At 47.9% G+C, this 12,419-nt stretch overlaps 1 protein-coding gene across 4 annotated transcripts in view; it reads right to left on the bottom strand.

The window, feature by feature from the left end:
- Nucleotides 1-11,906, bottom strand: part of CMTR1 (cap methyltransferase 1) — a 45,306-nt gene extending 33,400 nt beyond the window's left edge. The window contains exons 1-2 of one of the 4 annotated variants that reach the window (XM_040983302.1): nucleotides 11,696-11,906; nucleotides 8,216-8,353 (exon numbers count right to left, since the gene is read on the bottom strand). In XM_040983302.1, coding sequence (XP_040839236.1) covers nucleotides 8,216-8,353; nucleotides 11,696-11,750 — 193 coding nt within the window. In that variant the 5' untranslated portion in view covers nucleotides 11,751-11,906. The other 3 variants (XM_040983303.1, XM_040983304.1, XM_040983305.1) reach the window with 3 other exon arrangements.
- Nucleotides 11,907-12,419: the final 513 nt, after the last annotated feature.

The following is a 12,419-nucleotide window of genomic DNA, read 5'->3' as shown; positions in this document are numbered from 1 at the left end:
GAAAACAAAAATGAAAATGTTTATGTGAGTCTATGACACAAAACAGCCTCTAGAAACCCAAGTGGCATTTATTCCCTAGTGTTCAATATAAGCACTGTACCCAGGAAGTTCATTAATGACCTGGGGTCAGAACTATCTCTGAATCTTACTAGCTGTATAATCTTAGACGAGTTTCTGAAAGTATCCAACAGTACTTGTGACAATAGGAGTTCAAAAATAAGTTTCCCTTATCAACACTTTTAATTTTTCCACAAAAGTGGGATGGCAATACCTACCTCATAGCTGTTCAAAAATTCAATTGAACAGTATATTTGAAAGTACACTGTCAAATATAAAGTATATTTACTGGAGATATAGTATTAATTCTGCTGCCACTGTCTGTTGCTTGAACATCAATTCCTAAATACTGATGACTGGTTCCATTTTTACCAATTCCATCATTAGACTAACAGTATCTGGTCTTCTTAGTTTTGCTTTCAGTGTTTTAAACTCACAGGTAAGAAGTTGGATCCATAGTGCAGCCTCACAAAGGGAGGCAAGTGGGAGAAGAACATGGGAGGAGAGGATGGGAAGAAAGAAAGAATGGATGCAGAAGGGGGAGCCACTCTGACAGAACCACAAAGTGGGAGTATTAGAAATACAACTGGACATTCCAGGAGGGCACAGCAGCACGAGCTAAGCCCTCATCGTCACTGCTGAGAACCTTACTGTCAGAGAATACCAAAGCAAATCCAGCTGAGTCCTTGTCATGGGGCAGGCTGCCAGCTTCACAAAGTCAGATGGCCCCACTCGGCACAACCACTTTGAATGACTCCTCTCCTTGCTCACCAAGATACAGGAATCCACAAATCTGAGTTCAATTTCAGTCTAATGGAATTTTACCTGAGGAATTTATCAGTCAAACCAACCCAAATTTGGAAATAGTCTAAAATCTCAATAATCTCAAAAATTAGGGTAATAAGTTGTATAATTTCCTACTGAACATGGTATAAGTCACAAACCAAACACAAATAAACACGTTTCAGGGCCCGGCGCGGTGGCGCAAGTGGTTAGGTCCTCGCCTTGCACGCCCGGGATCCCATATGGGCGCCGGTTCTAATCCCGGCAGCCCCACTTCCCTTCCAGCTCCCTGCCTGTGGCCTGGGAAAGCAGCTGAGGACGGCCCAAGGCTTTGGGACCCTGCACCCGCGTGGGAGACCCTGAAGAGGCTCCTGGCTTCGGATCGGCATAGTATCGGCCCGTTGCGGCTCACTTGGGGAGTGAATCATCGGACGGAAGATCTTCCTCTCTGTATCTCCTCTCTGTATATCCGCCTTTCCAATAAAAAATAATAAAAATAAATCTTTAAAAAAAATAAATAAATAAATAAACACGTTTCATTCCAGGGCGATGGTGATGAGGCTGGTATCATGGTGCACCAGGTTAAACCAACACTTAGGACACCCATGTGGCATATGGGAGCAATCAGAGCGTTCAGAGTCCCTGGTTCAAGCTCTGGCTACTCCATACTTCCAATCAAGCTTCCTGCTAATGCACCTAGGGGGCAGCAGATAATTCCCCAAGTTCTCAGATGCCTGACATCTGTGAGGGAATTCAATTGGAATTTCTGGCTCTTGGCTTCAGTTTGGCTTATCCCTGGCTGATGCAGCCATTCTGACAGCAAATCTTTACTCAGTGGACTGATAATCTCTGCCTGGCCCTCTGTCATTCTGCCTATCAAAACAATAAATCTTTCTTTTTTTTTTTTTTAATTACGGCTAAAAGGACCCAGCACAGTAGCCTAGCGGCTTAAGTCCTCGCCCTAAATGCACCAGGATCCCATGTGAGCACCAGTTCATGTCCCAGCAGCCCCGCTTCCCATCCTGCTCCCTGCCTGTGGCCTGGGAAAGCAGTTGAGGACGGCCCAACACCTTTGGATCCTACATCTATGTGGGAGACCCAGAAGAGGTTCCTACTTCCTGGCTTTGGATTGGCTCAGCTCCGGCCACTGCGGCCACTTAGGGAGTGAATCAATGGATGGAAGATCTTCCTCTCTCTCTCTCTCCTTCTCTCTGTATATCTGACCTTCCAATAAATAAATAAATAAATAAATCTTTAAAAATCACGATTAAAGATGAAACACTTTTTCCAAGTTATGTATATTTTATTATTTCAAATATTTATTAGTTGTGAGGACATAAAGGTGTATAATTTAGACCTAAACAAATATTAGAGACTTTAGATTGGACGTGGTTAAAAAAATATATATATTTTTTGTTTATTACACAAAAGCAGAGAGATATGGGGGTAAGGAGAATGTGCAGAAGGGAGAGAGCTTCTTCAACCAGTTTATTCTTTAAAAGCCCTCAACGGCCAGAGCTAGACTAGGGAGAAACCAGGAACCTGGAACTCCGCCTTGGTCTCTCACTGGGTGACAGGGACCCAGGCTCTCGAACTATCACCTGCTGTCCCGAGAGTGTGCATTAGCAGTAGGAATCTGGAATCTGATCTGGAGCCAGGACTCAACCCCAAGCACTCTGATACTGGATGTGAGGATCCCAACTGTAGTCTTAACATCTTTATTGAATGTCTTTTAGGATTTTATTTGTTTTTATTAGAAAGGCAAAATTGCAGTGAAGGAGACAGAAAGATCTTCCATCTGTCGGCTCACTCCCCAAGTGGCCGCAACAGCTTGAGCTCAGCTGATTCAAAGCCACAAGCTTCCTCTGAGTCTCCCACGTGAGCACAGGGTCCCAAGGTTTTGAGTCATCCTCTGCTACTTTCCAAGGCTACAAGCAGGATGCTGGCTGGGAAGTAGAGCAGCCAGGAAATCCTACCCGTATGCAAGGAAAGAACTTAGCCACTAAGCCAACACACCAGCCCTAAATATGCATTTTTGAAAGATAAATCATTTTGCAAACGAGAGAAACAGCAAGTGAATATGTGAAAAGTCAGTATAAAACATCAGCCCTTTCTCAGCTGGCAAGGAGAAATTGTGATTGAGTAGTCCCAATGTGAGAAGCATGAACTCTGCCCCTTCCCTTGCGGAGGCTGTCCAATTCTCCTGATAAGCAGATCTGCACGCATGGACCAATGCAGCACACGCCACAATGCCAGAGTGCCACTCAGAGCACTAACAATGAGTAACCATGGAAACTGAGAGGTGAGGTGATATTTATTTTTCATTTTGCATTTTTCTGTGCTTTCTACATTTGTGAGAAACAAGAATATATTGGTTTTTTAAAAAACTAGGATAGAAATAAGGCCACAAAGAAATAAAATTACCATTCCAAGACTGGGGAAGAGGTTGGTTCCTTTCTAGAGAAATCTTTAGAGAGCAGCAGATTTGAGAGGAAGTCTTTCAAGCAGCTCAAGATAATTTACCCAGCCCCTTGCCTATAACCTCCCTATGGAGGACAGAGGCTCTGCAGAAGCACACTCGCACTTGAAAGCCACTCCCCAAGGTGCAGGGAGAAGCGGGGCCATTTAGGCAGTGCCCTGGGTACAGCTTATTCCTTCAGGCAGCCCCAAATCTATGGTCCTGGTTAATCACAAGTTACAATGTCAAATTATCTCTTCACCTGCTAATTAGACATTTGTAAGTCTACCTGTGAAAAGCCTAAGAAAGCCAGTACCCTCCTCACAGGACAAGCTGCCCTGCTTGCTCCAGCTCTGGGGAGTTGGTGGGAGACCCAACCATGAGCCCTGCAATGGCAGGAATATCATTCCTGGGCACACAGGGTCCCTGTCAGCCGCCACTCGAAGGGTGAAATCTTTTGTTTCCTATTGTTTCTGCAACACCTTTGGACATTTGGACAGGAAGAATCAAATTTGGTGGGGGACTCACTGGGGAAATCAGTGGTGACTCTGGTGAATTGCAGCACTTGGCACCAACACGAAGATCCTTCCACTCTGTTCGTCTTCCCAAGGTGTTAGTCACTGTTCCCTGTCCTTCCCAGTGTGTGAGAATAAACGCGACCAGAACTAAAACATGGCCTCACTGGGTGGAGAGGCAAACAAGCCTCGCTGCTCTCCCTCGTTCACGAAGCATTTGCACCAGTTCTTAGCCTGACATTACTGAGGCCCTATGCTTACCTCTGCTGCACTCTGCTTCCCTTCGCTCCTGGCCTTTGGGGTCACTCTTCAAATGACTGCTGTGGCTGCAGCAGAAAGAGGAGGCCTAGCCTTCTGAGACTGATAAGAATGAGGCAAACACTGAGCAGGCAATTTTGTAACGAGGATATAAATTACTGAGAGCAATAAGGTCAGTCTATTAAAATCATTAGTTTCACTAAGAACTTGCCAAAATTAGATGGCATTCCCATTTACCTCCTTGGGAGAGCCCCTTCTGAAAGCTGCCAGTGAGCCCAAAGCATTGCTTAGGATTTTTATTTACAACATCTTCTCCACCTGACAGAAACCACTAGGCATTTTGAAAAAAAGTTCACTTTACAGAGCAACCAGGGGCTCCCCAGTGTTGGCAAAATTTTTCACATTGTGATAGAGCAGTAGGGCAAACATGCCAACATTAAAAATGACAGTGACAACACCCAAGCAGGGATAGCGCCAACTGCTAACGGCCAAGGTGAGCAGCTCAGAGAAACAGGAGAATAAATTATGAATTTTAATAAACATCACCCCTTGCCTAACAATGTCTATGGAACACACTTATTTCTACTTAAAGACTCAATTTCCCCTTCATGCTAGACAAATGGTAACTCATTAGAGCAATTTAAACAGATACCGATAAAGGAAGTTTTTGATTAAGGTCATGAATCTGGGCTGACAGAAAAGCGATGGCGTTTCAGGGCAAATAGCTTATTTACGAAAGAATTAAACCTGGCGGAGGGGAAGGCACTCTGTGTATGGTGCTGGCGAAGCAGCAAATCGCTGCAAGAAGACCAGGAACTCATCCAGGTGCCCAGCTACAGAGAACCGCAGCTAGGGTCTAGACCACAGCTCACCTGAGAGAAGAAGCCAATCTTTACTTCCAAAGAAAATACAAAATGACTTCTCACCTGAAAATGCCATCAAACCCTTCTTAAAACACTCACTGTTGCAAAAGTGGCAACAGTGGCCGTGGCAACATCCCTGCTCTTCTTCGCTTGCCAGTCTCTGACCTGGCAAGGTGGCTACCTTGTGAATTATGTAAAATAAACTGATCAAATAGTTCTACTAGCAGGTCACTGCACTGATGTAGCATAAGGAAAAACAGAGCTGACACAAACAGTAATCACTACTTTTTACTTTTCTGTCTTCCTGAAGATCAGCTTTCAGTCACATAAGTGGGGCCTGACGCAGTGGCCTAGTGGCTAAATCCTCACTTTGCATCCGCTGGGATCCCATATGGGCACCAGTTCAATTCCTGGCTGTTCCACTTCCCATCTATCTCCCTGCTATGGCCTGGGAAAGCAGTGGACCTCACACCCACATGGCAAACCTGAAAGAAACTCCTGGCTCCTGGCTTCGGATCAGCTCAGCTCCAGCCACTGCGGCCACTTGAGGAGTGAACCAGAGAATGGAAGACCTTTCTCTCTGCATCTCCTTCTCCTAGTATATCTGTCTTTTCCAATAAAAAAAAAATAAATAAAATGTCTCATATTTAATCACCTAGGTGAACAGCGTGTCCAGGTGACCTGGGTGGAGCACATGGGAGTGCCATACTTTAAGAGTGCATGTGAACAAAAGTGCTGCATACACATCGCGGGCACATGGAGTTCTGGCAAGACAGCAACTAGCCCACGTCTAAGAGGAGTGAAGTAATGCTGAGTATTCAGTGAATTATCTGCAGACCACTCAAAGGATGGGCAACAATGAAAGAGGTGAACCACCTTAAGCTTCTTGGAAAAGACACTGCAGTTTTCTTTTCACAATGGTACTCAGTAAATAGTTGCTGAGCATTCACTCCAAGCAGGCCTAGAGGGAGGGTAGGGGGCCAGCTCACGGAGCAATGGTTCTGAAGAAGACACTATTCTCTTGCCTTTAGCCTTGTCAATGTGGAGCTGCTGCTTCCTAAAATAAGTTAACCAGGGGAGATCTGGCAATGCTGGCTTGCCTCCGCCTCCTGCCTCCTTTTCTGCAAATGAAAGGGACTGGCCTTTTGCCAGCCGCATGCTAGAGACCGGCCACCTCTGGATTTCCATTCTGTGCACAGCAACAGTCAATCCTGACCGAGTCAAATGGTGCTACTTCCAGAAAAGGTCAAACCCATTTCGTAAAATTAAAGGACTTATCTGTATGTAAAAAGAGGAAGGGGGAAAAGATCTCAATTTAGTCATATTTTTAACAGCTTAAAATTTAAGTCAGAATGGTTTTCTTGAAGGATCCTTCACCATATGCAATTATCTTCCCTTACCTGAGAGCTGTCCTCTCCTTACTCGAGGCAAACACCCCCCCAGGTTAGCCACTTCGAGCCAGACACCTCCAGTACCTGAGTATCATGGATTCCCCAGACACCCTGCCTGCTCCCCTTGGAGACCATGTTTCTCAATGCCCTACCCAGGAAACCTCTGCCTCCACCATGTTGGCACCCAGGCAGGAAGATCCCTTTTCCTCTATAGGCCGCAGAACCACTGCATCCAATAACACCCTTACCTCCCCAATTCGACACCTCGTTTCTCAGCTACCCTGAAATCCACTATGATTTTAAAGGCAGGCTCATCTCCACACACACAGATTTATGAGTCTTCTCCAGCCTGGACCACAGCCGCACCACATGCTCCATTAGCTGTACCACCTGTCAAGCTTCTCACTGGACAAGTTTCTCAGTAGCAGCTGATGAGTAACTGCCCTTGAATTAGCCTACCACTTGTGAGTAAACTGTGTTTCCTACCACCCTCAAAGGATGCTTCACACCCTTCCAGTCATCAATCTGTTACCCAATTTCCTTCCAGCTTACCAATGATCCAACAGAAGAGCCAAAATCCAAGCATGCTGGTGTTCTGGATTAATACAGTGTCTCTTTCCCCTCAAATCCTGTCCATCTAGACCCTACAAATGTGACCTAATTTTGGCAGATACCATCAAATTATGGTAGGGACTAGTGCTGTGACACAGTAGCCTAAGCCTCCACCTCACATAAGTACCAGTATCCCATATGGGCACCAGCTCGAGTCCTGGCAGCTTCACTGCCAATCCAGCTCCCTGCCAATGTCCGAGAAAGCAGTGGACAATGGCCCAAAGCCTTGGGCCCCCATATTCACGTGACACACCTAAAGAAGCTCCTAGCTCCTGACTCCAGATTGGCTTAGCTCTGGCCATAGTGGCTATATGAGGAGTGAATCCATAGATGGAAAATCTTCTAACTTTGCATTTCAAATAAAAATAAATTTAAAAAAAATTTTTTTTAATATATTAGGGTGGACCCTAATCCAATGGTTGATATTCTTTTAAGAGAGAAATCTGAATATACACACACAGAAAGTGGAATTACACCACGATGGCCAACGTGTGTGGACTGTGGGCAGCCACCAGACGCCACAAGCAAAAAAGGCTTTCCCAAGAGCCTGTGGAGGGAGCACAGTCCTTCTCGGACCTCCATTTCTGGCTTTTAGCCCCTAAAACTGAGAACGAATACACGTCTATTGGGCTGAGCAACTCAGCTTATTCATCTGTTACAGCAGCCTTGGGACACCAACACCACTGGCAAGTCAGGGTAAATGCAAACAGAGCTAATACTTACTATCTCCCTGGCACTGGAAACCAGCTCCTAGACAGTCTATGCGGGAATTGCGAATGTCCACAAGTGCTTTCAGCCCAATCAGTGAAATCTTAGAGCTTAATTTATGCTGTGAGCACCGCAATACTCTAATACAGTCGATGTTTCTGACCAGAACTGCTAAAAGAAGTGAGAACACAACACGCAAAAACCTGGGAACTGGGCCAGACAGTGGTGGCGACAGGCCCCTCCTGTATCAAAGAGCCCCAGGATCACTCACGGCTATTAGGAGCACACAGCACTCGGCTCACTGCTACTTCCAAGCGGCTCAAGGGAGCAAAAGAGTGCCACCTACTGAAGTACTGGCAACAGAACTATGTGACTTGTAGAAAAATTCCCATTTTGATTTAAACAAATTTCCCACTCTTCATAGGAGAGTAGCAGAACAGAAGAGTTTGGGTCAACATCTCTAGATCTGCCTTGGTTTCTCAAGGGACAGATGACTGCATCTGGCTCTCCAAACACTCGGGATTTGACCAACCGATGGCCAGTGGCCTCAGATCACACAGGCAGGAATACCTTTCACTGCATGATTGACGGAGGCAGGAGGGTCATCGTCGGATGCAGAGCTGAGGTTCAGGCCAAGCTCTGCCACTCTTTTCTTCTGCTTTTTGATGGGGGCGGTCCGTTCTGGGTCCGTTCTCCTCTTCATTGTGACTGCAAGAACAGAACCACATGATCAGCTGCCCCAGTCAGTGCCACTGGGCTCAGGGAAGGGATTCTGAAGGATAAACCAGCAGTTGGCTGAGATCTGGCAGCTCCAAACACCCTCCAGTGCCAGTGTCCTGATAACCTCTTGTCCAGAATGAGATGTAGGAGGGAAGTTAGTCAAGCCCAGGGTTTTCACGCACAGCTGTCTATTTTCCTTGAAAACGTGGTGCCCAAAGACCTGGGGTCCCCAGGGCCAATGAAGTCAGGTATCCGAAATGTCATGGATCAACTTCACAGACCACACAGGAATAAAAAAAATAATATCTTAGGTATTTGCGATTCTATACTTTTGATGCAATACTGGCCATGCAAGACAATAAACACTTCAAAAGTGACTTCACTTCTGGAACCTAAAAACCATCTTTCCAAAGTGTAAGGATTATTTGAGTGAACAATCCATTACCATTAATATCTTAACCAGAGGCCCAGCGGTGTGGCCTAGCAGCTAAAAGCCCTCACCTTGAACATGCTGGGATCCCATATGGGTGCCCATTCTAATCCCGGCACCTCCACTTCCCATCCAGCTCCCTGCTTGTGGCCTGGGAAAGCAGTTAAGCCCAAAGCTTTGGGACCCTGCACCCGTGTGGGAGACCCGGAGGAGGTTCCTGGTTCCCAGCTTCGGATCGGCACAGCACTGGCCGTTGCGCTCACTTGGGAGGTGAATCATCGGATGGAAGATCTTCCTCTCTTTGTTTCTCCTCCTCTCTGTATATCTGACTTTGTAATGAAAATAAAATAAATCTTAAAAAAAAAAAGCTGCTTGCTTCAAACCCACCAATAGAAGCCAGCCAACTTGCTCTTAAAAAGAAAAAATATCCTAACCAGAACAGTTAAAGAGATACACATTATGTTAAAAGCCACTGGTTTGGGGTTCATGATGTTTGGAAATATGAAACAGTCTAGGAAAGTTTTAATTCAGACAAATCAGTGGAAACATTGGCTTGTTTAGGAATGAGAAAAGAGAATAGTAACAGACATGCTATTGGAATGGCGATAGCTCTATCATTGCACTGAAGTACCAAAAAACAATAACCTTATATTCAGGCACCGAGCTCCACAAAAAGAAATGGGCAGGCACCCTGATACCATCATCCATGCCCCAGGGTGGGTACATCAGAGGAAAGCATGAGAAGGAAAAAAAAAGGAGAAATGGAACAAAGTAGTTAAGAAACCTTGACATTTTAAGGAATAATCTAGCTAAAGAACAAGTGAATACAGTGTAACTTGTACCTAACTGATTGGATGTGGAGAACTCAAAGTCCAGAAAGAATTCACTACTGGAGTAATACCAGCAGGTGGGCAGCAGGGGAGGCAGGCCACAGGCACCTGAGGAAGGCAGAGGATTTGACTCGGACAGGTCAAGAAAGTAATGGAGTTCAAAGGTGCCACGTACCCCATCCCATCCCCCAACCTCGCAAAAGTCTAGACCCATGTCCCCCTCACCGCCATCCTTCCCAGAGAGACTGCAAGGTACGTAAGGATGTACTGAGGACAGAGTAGAACAGGAAGCCAGGCTGGGCACGGCTACCTCGAGCCCTCCACCCCTTACGACCCCCGAAAAACTCACAAGCTGAGCTCTGGGAAAACCCACTGCACAGCAAATGCAAAAAAGGTGGGCCGATGTAAAGTCAGTTGTGGGGGGCGGAGGGGAAGGAAGAAACACAGGAAATTAAGTGAGGGCTGTGTTGGGGTGGGGGCAAGGAAACAGTTGTAAAAGTGGGGACAGAGGTGCAGCACCGTCACATCTGAGTCTGGGGTCTTCCCATCTTCCCCGTTTGCACTTGGGAACGACTGAGGCAGGAGTTGGGCCCTGCGGCTCACCAGTGCTCAAGTGGACCTGCAGGTGCCGGAACGTGAACTGCAAGGCAGGAGGCCTGCTTCCACCTGCTGCTCTCCCCCATCCAAGAGCTTCCAACCCCAAGCTCTGCAGCCCTCTCCTGTCTCCCTGGGCCTCGCAGGGCCGCCCCTTGCCACGGCGGGAACCCCTGAGCTCCCACCTCCTGGTCTTTTATTTGAAGATGAACACTGGGTGTGTGAAATGTGTGCGCAGACAAGCCAGCCGCAGCTCCAGCTCCCGGGAGCCGGCGGGTGGGAAGGAGGGAAGACAGACGCCGCCAGAAGGCGGAGGCAAGAGAGGCACGACTGGGCTTGGGGGCCGAGGCGGCGGTCGGTGCAAAACGGGGAGAGAAGACGCTGGGCCCGCGCGCCCGCCCGCTCGCTCCCCCCGGGCCGCGCGTCGGCACTCACGCTCAGGGGGGACAGGGGCGGAGGAGACGGGGCGGGGGTCAGGCCGACGCTGTCGCTGTCGCTGCCGCCGTCGCCACCGGCCGAACCCGGCCCTGCCGCGGCCACAGCTCTGCCCTCACTTTCGTTTCCCCACAAGCGAGCCCTGCGCTGCCGGTCGCGCCGTCGCACTCGGGTCCCGCCCTTCGGGCCGCGCAGCCGAATGACGTCACGGAGCGGCCAGCCCCGCCTCCGCCAGGCCCTGGGAAAGGCCGCGCAGTTCCCGGCCCCGCCACCTCAGGAGGCACAGGGCGCCTGCGCAGACGGGCCTCCTGGGCTGGGACGCCCAAGCCCAAACGCACTGTTCTGTTTGCTGACTGAAGAAGGTTGATGGGGAGATAGAAACCCATGGGCAAAACCTGAAGGGGCCTGGTGGCTTCTCTTGACCTCATCTCAGGCTTATTATTATCTTCGTGTTACCGTCTGTACATGAAAAAGAAACTCACGGTTTTAAAAGAGGTACTTATTTTCACTGGAAAGGCAGGTTTATACAGAGAAGAAAAGACAAATCTTCCATCTGCTGGTTCACTCTGCAAGTGCTCACCACAGCTCCTGCTGAGCCTGTTTGAAGCCAGGAGCCAGGAGCTTCTTACAAGTCTCCCACATGGGTGCAGGCTACTCAGAAAGATAAACTAGCACCCATATGGGATACCAGCGCTTGGAGGTGGTAGAGGATTAGCCAGTTGAGCCCACACACCAGCCCCTCATTTTTAAACTTAAGTTTCATCCTGTCAGAACCCATCAGTAGCTTCCCACCCCTCTTAGAGTAAAGCCAGTGGTCTCCAGGACCCCCGGAAAACCCTCTCTGCAGGTGGGCCTGGCCCTTCTGCTATTGCCTGAGCTTTTTCATATCTGGGTCTTTGTGTAGGTTCCCAAGTGGGCCATGTCCTCTAAGGTTGATCAACCCACTCCACCTGGACAGCTCTTCTCGCCTTGGCTTAACTAGCGTCCACTTTCCCAGCAGAACTCACTGTGATGTCCTTTTCAGGTGGCCTCTTAACTCACCTGCTGCCCCGCTCAGTTGGAACCTCTGTCCAGGAAAGGTTATGTCTGTCAGCATGTGATTTCTTTTCTGAAAGATGTGTTGATCTGAAAGGCAGAACGACAAAAAGATTACAAGCTACCAGAATTTACCAAAGAAGAAACAACCTAATCTAAATATCTAAGAAAGAAATTTGAGGAGTGAACTAGTAGATGGAATCTCTCAAATACATTTTAAACGTTTAATTATTTATTTGAAAAGCAGAGGGGCAGAAGCCAAGACAAACAGGCAGAAAGAGCTCTCCCATCTGCTGGTTCACGCCCTGAAATGCCTTCAACAGCTGGAACTGAGCCAGGCACAACCACGAGCCCAGAATCAACTTGGGCCTGCTGTGTGGGCGGCAGAAACCCAAGCACGGCAGCCACCCCTGCTGCCTGCCAAGAAGGATCAGAAGTGCCAGCACTGAAACTCAGACCTGAGCACTCCTGGCAGCATCTTAACCACTGCACCAAACACCCTGGCCGCACCCCTGGAGAGACTTCATTGTGTTTGGAATAGCTAGACTAGCAGCAGTTCAGAGCTGTTAAACTCTCAAAATCACTTGAGCAGTGCCCTCGGAGCATGCCCCATGTTAGGGACCCTGGGGTGGATGGGAGGCTGGGTGGGGCTTCTCCCTTTATCTCCTTCCTTACCCCAGATACAGAAAAAAAAGACAGAGAGAAAGAATGTGGAAACAAGGGTCTTACC

This window comes from Ochotona curzoniae, unplaced genomic scaffold (assembly GCF_017591425.1).
Source record: "Ochotona curzoniae isolate NIBS_2020 unplaced genomic scaffold, NIBS_Ocur_1.0 contig_3819, whole genome shotgun sequence".
NCBI lineage: Eukaryota > Metazoa > Chordata > Mammalia > Lagomorpha > Ochotonidae > Ochotona > Ochotona curzoniae.
This window is presented reverse-complemented; position numbering and strand designations above follow the sequence as displayed.